The 13,084-nt window shown below is 39.2% G+C and overlaps 1 protein-coding gene across 2 annotated transcripts in view; it reads right to left on the bottom strand.

The window, feature by feature from the left end:
• Positions 1–13,084, bottom strand: part of CYP3A5 (cytochrome P450, family 3, subfamily A, polypeptide 5) — a 39,065-nt gene that overhangs the window by 11,372 nt on the left and 14,609 nt on the right. For both annotated transcript variants that reach the window (XM_017964614.4, NM_001204442.1), the window contains 3 exons: positions 2,486–2,599; positions 2,134–2,222; positions 712–860 (listed from right to left, as the gene is read on the bottom strand). In XM_017964614.4, the coding sequence (XP_017820103.3) occupies positions 712–860; positions 2,134–2,222; positions 2,486–2,599 (352 nt within the window). The remainder of the gene's footprint in view (positions 1–711; positions 861–2,133; positions 2,223–2,485; positions 2,600–13,084) is intronic.

Here is a 13,084-nt window from a genome sequence, read left to right as displayed (position 1 = left end):
GCTATTCAGGAAATAACAGTCAAGATAGAAATAACACAGCATATATACATCAAATTCCATGGAATGAAACCAGAAATCAATAAGGGAAGGAAATTGAGAAACTTATACATTTGTGGAGCTTAAACAATACGGTTTTAAGTGACCAGTGAGTCAAAGCAGAAATCTAAAGGGCAAGAAGAAATTGTTTTGAGATGAACAAAAAGAAAACATGATATGCCAGAACATGGGATGTAGCCAAAGCAGTGCTCAGAGGGAAATTGATGGCTGTAATGCCAAACATAAAAGAATAAAATATCTCAAATTGATAATTACCATTTACATCACAAAACACTAAAAGAAGAAGAGCAAACTAAACCTAAAGCCAGCAGAAGAAATAAAATAACACGGACTAAAGTATAAACTCATGAAATAGAGAATAAAAAACAACAGAGAAAAATCAGTGATATTATTTCTATGAAGTATCCAGAATAGCCAAATTGTTGCTTAAGGCAATGGAGTTTAAGGCAGGGTGTTGATAACGAAAAATGTATGAGAACTCTAGATTGACAAAAACGTTTTAGTTTACAATAGTGATGGTCACATATATTTTTGATCATCTTATAAACAATGGAATTGTACATTTTAAATGGATGAATTATATGATATGTGAATTATATGTCAAGAAAGCAGTTATTTTTAAAAAGAGAGAGAAAGAAATAATAGTCTACGTACTTGTTGAGAGAAATAATGGATCGAGGAAATCAAATTTTAGGAACTTCTTCACACTTTCCACAAAGGGGTCTTTTGGATTGTTGAGAGAGTCGATGTTCACTCCAAATGATGTGCCAGTGATCACATCCATGCTGTAGGCCCCAAAGATGCTGAGTAGAGAAAGACATGGAAAATTAAAATCAGCGCCTCTTTACCATTCTTCCAGCATACATGCAACAGGAAACTCACATGTCCAGTTAAGACAGGTAAAGAGCCACAGACTTTCAGAACTATCTGCTGGATAATCTCGCATTATGCTCCTTTAGAAGGTGGTTATCAGGTGCCAGTGATGCAGGTGGCCCTGCACTGGGGGTGATGGAGACACTGAGCTGAGTTAAGACTCACCTCTGAGGTCAAGGAGTCTAGTCATAGGAAGACAGAGACCCATTATCAGACAACTGCATTAGCATGTGTTGAGTGTGGATGATACAAGATGTGTAAGCACTGTGCTTCAGCAGGACATGAGTAGAATAATTAACTCTTCCTAGTGGATTCAAGAAAGGTGACCTTGTCTGACTACAGACTCTATGCCCAGAACTGATTCCTCTTCAGCACTTTACAAAAGAGCAGCACCCCGTTCTGAGTTCCCAGAAATATCATCCTTTATTCTCTATACTCGCTGCTATAGCTCTGGAAAACCCTGCTATCCCCAGCTCCTCTGACCTGAGGTTGCTCTGAGAACAGAATCATTTTTGTAAAATGTAACAACCAAGAATATTCTGGTTAAAAAAATAGATCTCTGCAACATTGATTTGGGGAGTCCTATAGCTGAGTGATGGTCCCAAGGACAGGCGCAAATTACACCTGTTGTTGAACAATTGAGGCATATACCAGCGTAGACAGCTAATAATGATAGGGTTGCCCTACACATGGGTTTCTGGCAGCCTTTCTCTTTTGATATTGGAGAAAAAGGAAGAGGTGTGAAGGTTTAATATTTCATAGTTTGCTGATATCCTCAGAAAAACCATGAAGGGATTAAAATTGTTCCAAGTTCCCCACTGTAATTTTCTCAGCCTACCCAATGCAAGTCAACAAGTACCAAATGCTTTCTTACTTAAATTTCCATATCCACTACACTCAAAACATTGATACAATCATGTTTTTAAAATTTCTAAAGTATATATTTAATCTCCCAGAATATTTATGGTGCCAAGTTAACAGGTAGGTAAATCCTGGCTCCTGTGCATCAGAGAGAAGGCCTTTTTTCCTGCTGACTTGCCTCATTATGGGAGCCACTCCCTCTTAGGTGGCTCTTTGGAGTTGTGACACTGCCCTGCTTTTGTCTCATCACTGGAGTAAAGCAACAGTGGGAATATCAGTTCCATGGCAGGCAGCTGGAGGGCCCATGATAGCTCAGAACCCCATGGCTGTGCTCATACTTACTCTTTCATGGTGACAGGCTTGCCTTTCCCTGCTTCCCGCCTCAGGTTTCTCACCAACACATCTCCATACTGAGCAATGATAGGGAACATCTAAGCACAAAACAGATTACTACCTCTAGTTAAATATGCGGACTCAAGTACCAGAAGGACATGGTTTTCCCCAGCATGGAGCAGCAAGTTACATTTTTATAACAAATTTTGTGATGTATTTTCTGTACATAAAGATAAAAGACCATTTTTAGGAAGCTCAAACTCAGTGGACTACCCCTGGGAAAGGAACCGTGATCTTACTTTCTACCTGTCCCCAGATTCATTTTTTACATTTCTAATGAAAACTCATGTTATTTTCATACCTCCTTGAGTTTTCCACTGGTGAAGGTTGGAGAAAGCAATGATCGTATTCTCTTCCATTCATCATCCTGAGCTAAAGAGATGGCACTTTTCATGAGTCCTACTGGGCCAAAAGGCTAGAGTTCAAAGCAGAAACATTTTGTGTCACATTAGTTGTGGAGCTTTTTATGGGTGTACAAAATATATTGAACAGACATGACTTATTTAACCAATATTTAGTAACTGTATATGATATGGCAGGCCATATTCAAGATGCTCAATAGAGATCCTAAATGCCTAACCTCTTCTGAGCGTATGTGGGGCCAGGGTGGAAGTGGGGAGACCCAGCCATCTGGTGTGATCTCCAGCCTCTATATCTCAGTCTCCTTTCAAGTGCAAATGCTCCACTTTCAAGTGCAAATGGTCGGGAACTGTTCTTCCAATGCAGTAGACAGGAACAAGACCAAGCACTTCCCCAGGAGTGTGCAGAGTAGAAAAGGATTGATGACAGATAGGCAGGTGGCCTTGGCAGACTGTATGTTGCCTCAGACTAGCTCTGTCTTTAATACACCATCTTTAATACATGGGCCACTTGAAAAGCGGATGCCATGATGTGGTGATTTTTTTTTTCAAAAGTAGGTAATACTTGAGGAACCTGTTTTCAAGGAATAATGCAATTCCATGAAAATTCTTTTCTCTTAATTTTTTATTTTAATACATAGAAGGAAAAAGAAAGAGATAATTCTTTTTCCCAACTTGGGGCTGGCCTATCAAGCCGGCATGCTTGGAAATTTCTTTTATCTTCCACAACTATGTTTTGTTTTAAAATGTATACTTCCAGCACTCATGATAAAATCTTAATAAACTAAGAAGAGAGAGACAGCTTCTTCACTTAATAATGACAATCTACAAAAAAAACATTCAGCTAAATCACATTTAATGATGAAGGATTGAATGGCTTTTCTCCAAGATCAGGAACAATTATTCTTGCTGAGAGTTTCTCTTTGAGAATGAAAAAAAAAAAAGAACAATTTTTAAAAATGCCCACTCTCAGCATTCTTCCTGAAGAGCATACTGGATGTCTTAATACAATAAGCAAGAAAAAGAAATAAAAAGCATACAGATTGGAAAGAAAATAATAGAATTGTCATTATTTTCAGGTGACATAATTGTCAATGTGTAAAATGTCAAGGAATATACAAAAAGATTTCTGAACTAATAAGTGAGTTCTGCAAGGTTGTAGGATACAAGATCAACCCCAAAATTATTTACATTTCTACATAACACTTAATATCTGAAAATATAAGAAAAACAATATTATTTACATTTACTCCAACAAAAATGAAATACTTCAGTTGTAAATCTAACAAAAGATGTCCAGGATCTCTATGCTGAAAACTACAATATGTTGAGGAAAGAAATAAAAACTAAAGAAATGGAGAGGCATATTATATTCATGGAATGAAAGACTAAACATAGTAAAGGTACAGATTATTCTTAAATTGTTCTATTGGTTTAATTCAAGCTTGTCCAACTGTGGCCTACAGGCCGCAGGCAGTCCAAGATGGCTTTGAATATAGCCCAACACAAATTTGGAAACTTTCTGAAAACATTTTGTCATTTTTTTTTCAATTTTTCTTTTGTAATTTTGTAATTTGTGCAATTCTCAAGTGTGAACTTCGGAGATGACAATGGAATGGAATGGGATAATCAGAGGATGTCACATCCACAAATAATGGAGTATTATCTATAATTTGCATTATAATTGCAAACAGTTTGGCCAGAAGAAATGAAAAACCATTAAAATTAACAAAATAAAGTGAGAGGACTCTATTGCAATGATATGTAAAGTGAATTGTGACAAAGAATTGAAGTGTGCATTCTGGACAAGGCAGAATGCTGCTGTACACCAGACACTCGCCATTTGTACAAATGTGTGGATTCAGTTTTGTGGTGATGTGCAACTTCCAGTGTGTTATCTTCCAATCATAGACAGTTGAATTGACACCATCAGGTATTAGGTGTGTTTGTGGCAGCTTGGCAAGTAAAACACAGTGATTATCAATAGTCTTTCAACCTATGGTTGTAAATGATAGGTGTTCAATATTATTTAGAAGACATGTAAGTATTCTTATTTGATTATTAAGCTTTGCTTTTTTTTTTTTTTTTTTGAGATGGAGTTTCACACTTGTTGCCCAGGCTGGACTGCAGTGTTACAATTTCGGCTCACTGCAACCTCTCCCTCCTGGGTTCAAGCAATTATCCTGCCTCAGCCTCCCAAGTAGATGGGATTACAGGCATGCACCACCATGCCTGGCTAATGCTTTGTATTTTTAGTAGAGACGGGGTTTCTTCATGTTGGTCAGGCTGGTCTAAAACTCCCGACCTCAGGTGATCCACCTGCCTCAGACTCCCAAAGTGCTGGGATTACAGGCATGAGCCACCGTGCCTGGCCCAAATTTTCATAATAAAATTAAATATAGTTGCTTATCTATTATAATGTTTTTAATTCCAGCATAGCTTCCACAATGTCTTAAAAAGAAAACAGAACCCTAAAAATAAATTATGGATGAATGAAGATTGTTCAATGAAAAGTGGACAAATGACTTCTATTCTATTCTTTTTAAGGTAAATAGCAAAGCACTCTCCTTTATTTCTATGGAATTTGTGCCCATTTTCAAAGACTACAATTTGAAGAGGCATTATATGCAAAAACATGCTGACAAATTTGGTACATATCAAGGAATGTATTCCAAGCACAAAATAGCAGAACTGAAAAAAGCCTGTCTTTCCTCTCTCTCTCTCTCCCTCCCTCTCTCTCTCCCCCTCTCTCTCTCCCTCTCTTCCTCTCTCTCTCTCTCTCTATATATATATCTATATATATAGATATATATATATAATTGCATTTTAGGTTGTGGGGTACATGTGAAGAACATGCAGCATTGTTTCATAGGTACATACATGGCAATGTGGTTTGCTGCCTCCAGTCCCCATCACCTATATCTGGCATTTATCCCTCCCCAACTTTCTAACCCCTACTGTCCCTCCCCTAGTCCTCCCAACCACAGACCTTAGTGTGTGATGCTCCCCTAAAAGTCTGTCTTTTCAACAACAACAACAATTTTTTTAAGTTACAACTCAAACAAACTCTATCATAAAGGCTAGTTATGTGTTAGCAAATTTAATAGCAAAAAATAGCAAAAAAATCAAAACCATTTCCTGATGGTGAGTTTATTAAGCAATGCACAGAAGATATGGTAGATATTATTTGTCTTGAGAAACTGATATTTCTAAAATCAGTTTGCCTCACCAGACTATAGCCAGGAGAACTGAAGAAATTGGGAAATCTATTGAAAGATGTTTGGAGAATAAATCTGCTAATTTAAAATTTTAGGTTTGGTGATGGGTGAAGGCACTGACACTACAGATGTGGCACAGCTTGCCATTTTTATTAGAGGTATTGATGATGAATATAATGTCACTGAAGAAATAGAAATGTCACCGTGCCATTAAAAGACACAACTATATCAAGAGATTTATATAAAGCAGTGAAAAAGATGTTAAAGCAATTTTATTTTTCTGTTATATATGTATCTGATATAGCTATAGATGGTGCCCTGGTGACAGTAGGTAAAAGAGTGGGACTTGTAAAATTAATAGATGATGATGCAGTTGCCACACAAAACTCACATTTGATCAAGTATTATTGCATAATACATTAAGAATATCCATATGCACAGGTTTTAAAAATGGATAACATCATGCAAATTGTTACCAAGGCTGTGCATTTCACAAGGGCCAGGGAATGCATCATCGGTAGTTGCAGGAATTCCTTAAAAGTATGGATGCTGACTCTAGTGACGTCATTCACTTTTTAGAAGTAATGTGGTTAAGTCAAGTCAAAATGTTGTGAAGATTTTATGCTTTGTGACATGAAATCAAGTCGTTTATGGTATCAAACAAAATTTGTGCCAGAACTTGACAATGAAAACTGGCTTACAGATTTGGCATTTTCTTTTCTTTTTATTGCATTTTAGATTTGGGGGTACATGTGAAGAACATGCAAGATATTTGCATAGGTGCACATGTGGCAATGTGATTTCCTGCCTTCCTCCCCTTCACCTATATGTGGCATTTCTCCCATGCTATCTCTCTCCAACTTCCCACCCCCCGCTGTCCCTCCCCTATTCCCCCCAACAGACCCCAGTGTGTAGCGCTCCCCTCCCTGTGTTTATGTGTTTTCATTGTTCGACACCTGCCTATGAGTGAGAACATGCGGTATTTCATTTTCTGTTCTTGTGTCAGTTTGCTGAGAATGATGGTCTCCAGGTTCGTCCATGTCCCTACAAAGGACATGAACTCATCGTTTTTGATTGCTGCATAATATTCCATGGTGTATATGTGCCACATTTTCCCTGTCCAGTCTATCATCGATGGGCATTTGGGTTGGTTCCAGGTCTTTGCTATTGTAAACAGTGCTGCAATGAACATTCATGTGCATATGTCCTTATAGTAGAAAAATTTATAATCCACTGGATATATACCCAGTAATGGGATTGTTGGGTCAAATGGAATTTCTATTTCTAGGTCCTTAAGGAAACGACACACTGTCTTACACAATGGTTGAACTAATTTACACTCCCATAAACAGTGTAAAAGTGTTCCTATTTCTCCACATTCTCTCCAGCATCTGTTGTGTCCAGATTTTTTAATGATCACCATTTTAACTGGTGTAACATAGTATCTCAATGTAGTTTTGATTTGCATTTCTCTGATGACCAGTGATGATGAGCATTTTTTCATGTTTCTTGGCCTTATGTATGTCTTCTTTTGTAAAGTGTCTGTTCATATCCTTTGCCCACTTTTGAATGGGCTTGTTTTTTTCTTGTAAATCTGTTTTAGTTCTTTGTAAATTCTGGATATCAGCCCTTTGTCAGATGGGTAAACTGCAAAAATTTTTTCCCATTCTGTTGGTTGCTGATTCACTTTAATCACTGTTTATTTTGCCGTGCAGAAGCTGTGGAGCTTGATTAGGTCCCATTTGTCTATTTTGGCTTTTGTTGCCAATGCTTTTGGTGTTTTAGTCATGAAGTCCTTGCCTATGCCTATGTCCTGAATGCTTTTGCCTAGGTTTTCTTCTAGGGTTTTTATGGTGTTAGGTCTTATGTTTAAGTCTTTAATCCATCTGGAGTTAATTTTAGTGTAAGGTGTCAGGAAGGGGTCCAGATTCTGCTTTCTGCACATAGCTAGCCAGTTTTCCCAACTCCATTTATTAAACAGGGAATCCTTTCCCCATTGCTTATTTTTGTCAGGTTTGTCAAAGATCAGATGGTTGTAGATATGTTGTGTTGCCTCTGATGCCTCTGTTCTGTTCCGTTGGTCTATATCTCTGTTTTGGTACAGTACCATGCTGTTTTGATTACTGTAGCCTTGTGGTATAGTTTGAGGTTAGGTAGTGTGATGCCTCCCGCTGTGTTCGTATTACTTAGAATTGACTTGGCTATGTGGGCTTTCTTTTGGTTCCCTATAAAGTTTAAGGTGTTTTTGTTTTTTCCAGTTCTGTGCAGAAGGTCACTGGTAGCTTGATGGGGATAGCGTAGACTCTATAAATTACTTTGGGCAGTATAGCCATTTTCACGATATTGATTCTTCTAACAATGAACATGGAATGTTTCTCCGTCTGTTTGTGTCCTCTCTTATTTTGTTGAGCAGTGGTTTGTAGTTCTTCTTGAAGAGGTTCTTTACATCCCTTGTTAGTTGTATTCCTAGGTATTTTATTCTCTTTGTAGCAATTGTGAATGGCAGTTCATTCTTGATTTGGCTCTCTTTTAGTCTGTTATTGGTGTATAGGAATACTTCTGATTTTTGCACATTGATTTTGTATCCTGAGACCTTGCTGAAGTTGCTTATCAGTTTCAGGAGATTTTGGGCTGAGACGATGGGATCTTCTAGATATACAATCATGTCGTCTGCAAATAGAAACAATTTGGCTTCCTCCTTTCCTATTTGAATACCCTTTATTTCTTTTTCTTGCCTGAATTCTCTGGCTAGAACTTCCAGTACTATATTGAATAGGAGTGGTGAGAGAGGGCATCCTTGTCTAGTGCCAGTTTTCAAAGGGAATGCTTCCAGTTTTTGCCCATTCAGTATGATATTGGCTGTTGGTTTGTCATAAATAGCTTTTATTATTTTGAGATATGTTTTATGACTACCTAGTTTATTGAGGGTTTTTAGCATAAAGGGCTGTTGAATTTTGTCAAAGGCCTTCTCTGCATCAATTGAGATAATCATGTGGTTTTTGTCTTTGGTTCTGTTTATGTGATGAATTATGTTTATAGACTTGCATATAACCAGCCTTGCATTCCCAGGATGAATCATGGTGGATAAGCTTGATCATGATGGATAAGCTTTTTGATGTGCTGTTGCAATTGGCTTGCCAGTATTTTATTGAAGATTTTTGTGTCTATGTTCATCATGGACATTGGCCTTAAGTTTTCTTTTCCTTTTGAGTCTGTGCTGGGTTTGGTATCAGGATGGTGTTGGTCTCATAAAATGATTTGGGATGGATTCCCTCTTTTTGGATTATTTGGAATAGTTTCAGAAGTAATGGTATCAGCTCCCCTTTGTGTGTCTGGTAGAATTCGGTTGTAAACCCATCTGAACCTGGGCTTTTTTTTGTGTGGTAGGCTCTTAATTGCTGCCTCAATTTCAGATCTTGTTATTGGTCTGTTCAGGGTTTCAGCTTTCTCCTGGTTTAGGCTTGGGAGGAGGCAAGTGTCCAGGAATTTATCCATCTCTTCCAGGTTTACTAGTTTATGTGCATAGAGTTGATTGTAATAATCTCTGATGATGGTTTGAATTTCTGTGGAATCTGTGGTGATATCCTTTTTATCGTTTTTTTTATTGCATCTATTTGGTTATTATCTCTTTTCTTTTTTATTAATCTGGCTAGTGGTCTGTTTTGTTGATCTTTTCGAAAAACCAGTTCCTGGATTTATTGATTTTTTTGAAGGGTTTTTTGTGTCTCTATCTCCTTCAGTTCTGCTCTGATCTTAGTTATTTCTTGTCTTCTGCTGGGTTTTGAGTTTTTTTTTATCTTGCTTCTCTAGTTCTTTCAATTTTTATGATAGGGTTTCAATTTTGGATCTCTCCTTGCTTCTCATGTGGGCACTTATTGCTATATATTTTTCTCTAGAGACAGCTTTAAATGTGTCCCAGAGATTCTGGTATGTTGTGTCTTCGTTCTCATTGGTTTTGAAGAACATTTTATTTCTGCCTTCATTTCATTGTTTTTCCAGTCAACATTCAAGAGCCAGTTGTTCAGTTTCCATGAGGCTGTGTGGTTCTGAGTTAGTTTCTGAATTCTGAGTTCTAACTTGATTGCACTGTGGTCTGAGAGACTGTTTGTTATTATTTCCATTCTTTTGCATTTGTTGATGAGTGATTTACTTCCAATTATGTGATCAATTTTAGAGTAGGTGTGATGTGGTGCTGAGAAGAATGTGTATTTGGGATGGAGAGTTCTGTAAATGTCTATTAGGTTTGCTTGTTCCAGAGCTGAGTTCAAGTCCTGGATATCCTTGTTAATTTTCTGTCTGGTTGACATGTCTAATATTGACAATGGGGTGTTAAAGTCTCCCATTATTATTGTGTGAGAGTCTAAGTCTCTTTGTAAGTCATTAAGAACTTGCCTTATGTATCTGGGTGCTCCTGTATTGGTTCTGTATATATTTAGAATAGTTAGCTCTTCTTGTTGCATCGATCCTTTTACCATTATGTAATGTCCTTCTTTGTCTCTTTTGATCTTTGTTGCTTTAAAATTTATTTTATCAGAGATGAGAATTGCAACTCCTGCTTTTTTTTTTGCTCTCTATTTGCTTGGTAAATCTTCCTCCATCCCTTTATTTTGAGCCTTTGTGTATCCTTGCATGTGGGATGGGTTTCCTGGATACAGCACACTGATGGGTTCTGGCTTTTTATCCAATTTGTCAGTCTGTGTCTTTTGATTGGTGCACTTAGCCCATTTACATTTAGGGTTAATATTGTTATGTGTGAATTTGATACTGACATTTTGATGCTAGCTGGCTGTTTTGCCCATTAGTTGATGCAGATTCTTCATTTTGTAGATGCTCTTTATGATTTGGTATGCTTTTGGAGTGGCTGGTACTGGTTGTTCCTTTCTATGTGTAATGCCTCTTTCAGGAGCTGTTGTAAAGCAGACCTGGTGGTGACAAAATGTCTGAGTACTTGCTTGTTCGCAAAGGATTTTATTATTCCTTCAAGTTTGAAGCTTAGCTTGGCTGGATATGAAATTCTGGGTTGAAAGTTCTTTTCTTTAAGGATATTGAATATCGGCTTTTGCTCTCTTCTGGCTTGTAGGCTTTCTGCCGAGACATCTGCTGAGTCTGATGGGCTTCCCTTTGCGGGTAACCCGACCTTTCTCTCTGGCTGCCCTTAGCATTTTCTCCTTCATTTTAACCCTGGTGAATCTGACGATGATGTGCCTTGGGGTTGCTCTTCTTGAGGAATATCTTTGTGGGGTTCTCTGTATTTCCTGGACTTGAATATTGGCCCCCCTCGCTAGGTTTGGGAAGTTTTTCTGGATAATATCCTGAAGAGTATTTTCCAGCTTGGCTTCATTCTCTTCGTCACATTCAGGTACACCTATCAAACGTAGATTAGGTCTTTTCACATAGTCCCATATTTCTTGGAGACTTTGTTCATTCCTTTTTACAGTTTTTTCTCTAATCTTGCCTTCTCATTTTATTTCATTGAGTTGATCCTCGACCTCTGATATCCTTTCTTCTGCTTGGTCAATTCAGCTGTTGAAACTTGTGAATGCTTTGTGAAGTTCTTGTGTTGTGTTTTTCAGCTCCATCAATTCACTCATATTCCTTTCTAAGTTGTCCATTCTCATTTGCATTTCGTCAAATCTTTTTTCAAGATTCTTAGTTTCTTTGCATTGGGTTAGAACATGTTCTTTTAACTCACAGAAGTTTCTCATTACCCACCTTTTGAAGTCTGATTCTGTCATTTCATCACACTCATTCTCCATCAAGCTTTGTTCCCTTGCTGGTGAGGAGTTGTGATATCTTGTAGGAGGAGAGGTGTTCTGGTTTCAGGTGTTTTCCTCCTTTTTGTGCTGGTTTCTTCCCATCTTTGTAGATTTATCTGCCTGTCATCTTTGTAGTTGTGGATTTTCAGATTGGGTCTCTGAGTGGACATCCAGTTGATGATGAAGTTATTTCTGTTTCTTATTTTTCCTTCTAACAGTCTGGCCCCTCTGCTGTAGGACTGCTGAGGTCCACTCCAGGCTCTCCTTGCCTTTGGATCACCTGCAGCAGCTGCAGAACAGTAAGGGTTGCTACCAGTTTCTTCTTCTGTTATCTTTGTCCCAGAATGATGCCCGCCAAACGTCAGTCTGATCAGTCCTTGTGAGGTGACTCTTTCGATATATGTGGGTCAGGGAGCTGCTTAAGGAGACAGTCTGTTCTTTATAGGAGCTCAAGTACTGAGCTGTGATCTCCATTGTTCAGAGCTGCTGGGCAGGTACGTTTAAGTCTGCTGCAGCAGAATTCATAAACCCCCTTTTTATTTTTCCCCAGGTGCTCTGTCCCAGGGAGTTAGGGCTTTATGAGTTTCCGTTTTGCTGCTTCCTTTTGTTTCAAGGCTTCCCTGCCCAGCAAGGAGGCAGCCTAGTCACTGTCTTCCTGCAGAGGCTTTGCTGAGCTGCTGTGGGCTCTGCCCTACTGTGGTGTGCACTTCCCTGCAGTCGTGTTTATATGTGTGTGGTTAGAAATGCCTTGGCCATGGTGGCCCACCTTTGTAATGGCGGACTCTCTCTGTAGTGGCGGGTTGCCTTGGCAATGGTGGGCTGCCTCAGCAATGGCAGACTACCTCCATAGGGGTGGAGTGCTTGAGTAATGGCGGATGCCCCTCCCCCATAGAGCTGGACTTTCCCGGGTTCAGCTGTGCTTGCTGTGAAACTCTCAACCCATGGCGTTTCCCATTGCTGATTTTTTGGGGTGGCAGGACCCGCCGAGCCTGATCACCTGGCTCCCTGCCTCAGAGCCTTTTTTTTTTTTAAGTTGAATGGTTGACTCTCTCCCAGGTGTTCCAGTCGCCTGTTGAAAAGGTACCGGGATGTGTGTGATTTCCCATGCTGTGACCCACTGCGCCGGCTGAAACAACGGTGCTGCCCAGGAATCTCCTGGCCTGGTTCCCTGTTTCTGTCCCCTGTTTAATCAGATGAGTGGGCGACTCTGCCTTCCTGGAGCTCCAATCGCCAGCTTAAAAGGGCAACCAGATTAGTGTATTTTATACGGAGAACTGCCATGCTGGGGCGCTGGCAAAATAGCCATGCCGGCCAAAATAGCTGCGCTGGCGACCCGTGGGGCTCCTCTGCCTGGGAATCTCCTGGTCTGTGGGCAATAAATACCTGTCTGGAAATGCAGCACCCATTCACCCTCTGCACTTTCACTGGGAGCTGCAATCCTGAGCTGCTCCTAAACTGCCATCTTGGATCCTCCCTCCCAGATTTAGCATTTTCAATGGATTTGATGGCCTATTTAAGCAAGTTAAACCTGTGTCTTCAAGGTGAAAACCAACTTAACAATACAATG

This window comes from Callithrix jacchus, chromosome 2 (assembly GCF_049354715.1).
Source record: "Callithrix jacchus isolate 240 chromosome 2, calJac240_pri, whole genome shotgun sequence".
Taxonomy (NCBI): domain Eukaryota; kingdom Metazoa; phylum Chordata; class Mammalia; order Primates; family Cebidae; genus Callithrix; species Callithrix jacchus.
This window is presented reverse-complemented; position numbering and strand designations above follow the sequence as displayed.